Source organism: Myotis brandtii, unplaced genomic scaffold, assembly GCF_000412655.1.
Source record: "Myotis brandtii unplaced genomic scaffold, ASM41265v1 scaffold208, whole genome shotgun sequence".
NCBI lineage: Eukaryota > Metazoa > Chordata > Mammalia > Chiroptera > Vespertilionidae > Myotis > Myotis brandtii.
Genome location: NW_005357764.1, coordinates 1039226 through 1040027, shown reverse-complemented (window position 1 = coordinate 1040027; position 802 = coordinate 1039226). Strand labels below are relative to the sequence as shown.

The 802-nt window shown below is 40.4% G+C and overlaps 1 protein-coding gene across 10 annotated transcripts in view; it reads left to right on the top strand.

Moving 5' to 3' along the window:
• KIAA1109 (KIAA1109 ortholog) overlaps nucleotides 1–802 on the top strand; it is a 157701-nt gene that overhangs the window by 65355 nt on the left and 91544 nt on the right. For all 10 annotated transcript variants that reach the window (XM_014539037.1, XM_014539038.1, XM_014539039.1 and 7 more), the window contains one exon: nucleotides 458–631. In XM_014539037.1, the coding sequence (XP_014394523.1) occupies nucleotides 458–631 (174 nt within the window). The remainder of the gene's footprint in view (nucleotides 1–457; nucleotides 632–802) is intronic.

Here is an 802-nt window from a genome sequence, read left to right as displayed (position 1 = left end):
CACACACACTTGATATATTAACCATCTTTGATCAGTTTTTACTTTAGACCTCAATGTTCTGTCTTTGAAAAGTATTTGGGAGATGAAATGTCTAGTCTAGTCCCATGAAATTTTCAGTTGAAATAAATGTAGGTTTAAGCAGTCACTCATCTTTTTTTTAAAATATATTTTATTGATTTTTATCAGAGAGGAAGGGAGAGAGACAGAGAGTTAGAAACATCGATGAGAGAGAAACATCGATCAGCTGCCTCCTGCACATCTCCTACTGGGGATGTGCCCGCAACCAAGGTACATGCCCTTGACCGGAATCGAACCTGGGACCTTTCAGTCCACAGGCCGACGCTCTATCCACTGAGCCAAACCGGTTTCGGCAGGAGTCACTCATCTTAAGGAAGCTCCAACTCCTGCTATTTTTCATAGTCTTTGTAATATGTACTTTGCTGGTTACATTGTACAGAACACCATATACTCCTTTGGAAAAGAGAGCCGTTGACAGCACAGATGATGAAACAGTAAAGGAAGAGTGGACCCTGGATCAGCCCATCACTCAGACCAGGACAACAGCCATAGTTGAGGTCAAAGGAACTATTGACATTGTTCTGACTCCCCTGGTGGCTGAAGCTTTAGACAGGTATTGATTTTGTCTAAAACTATAACTATTATTTGATAAAATGACAAATGTATGTTATATTATGATTAGTGTATGTGATATCCTATATGATAAAATCCTAATATGCAAATCGACCAAATGGTGGAACAATCAGCAGAATGACCGACTGCTTGCTATGAAGTGCACTGCCCC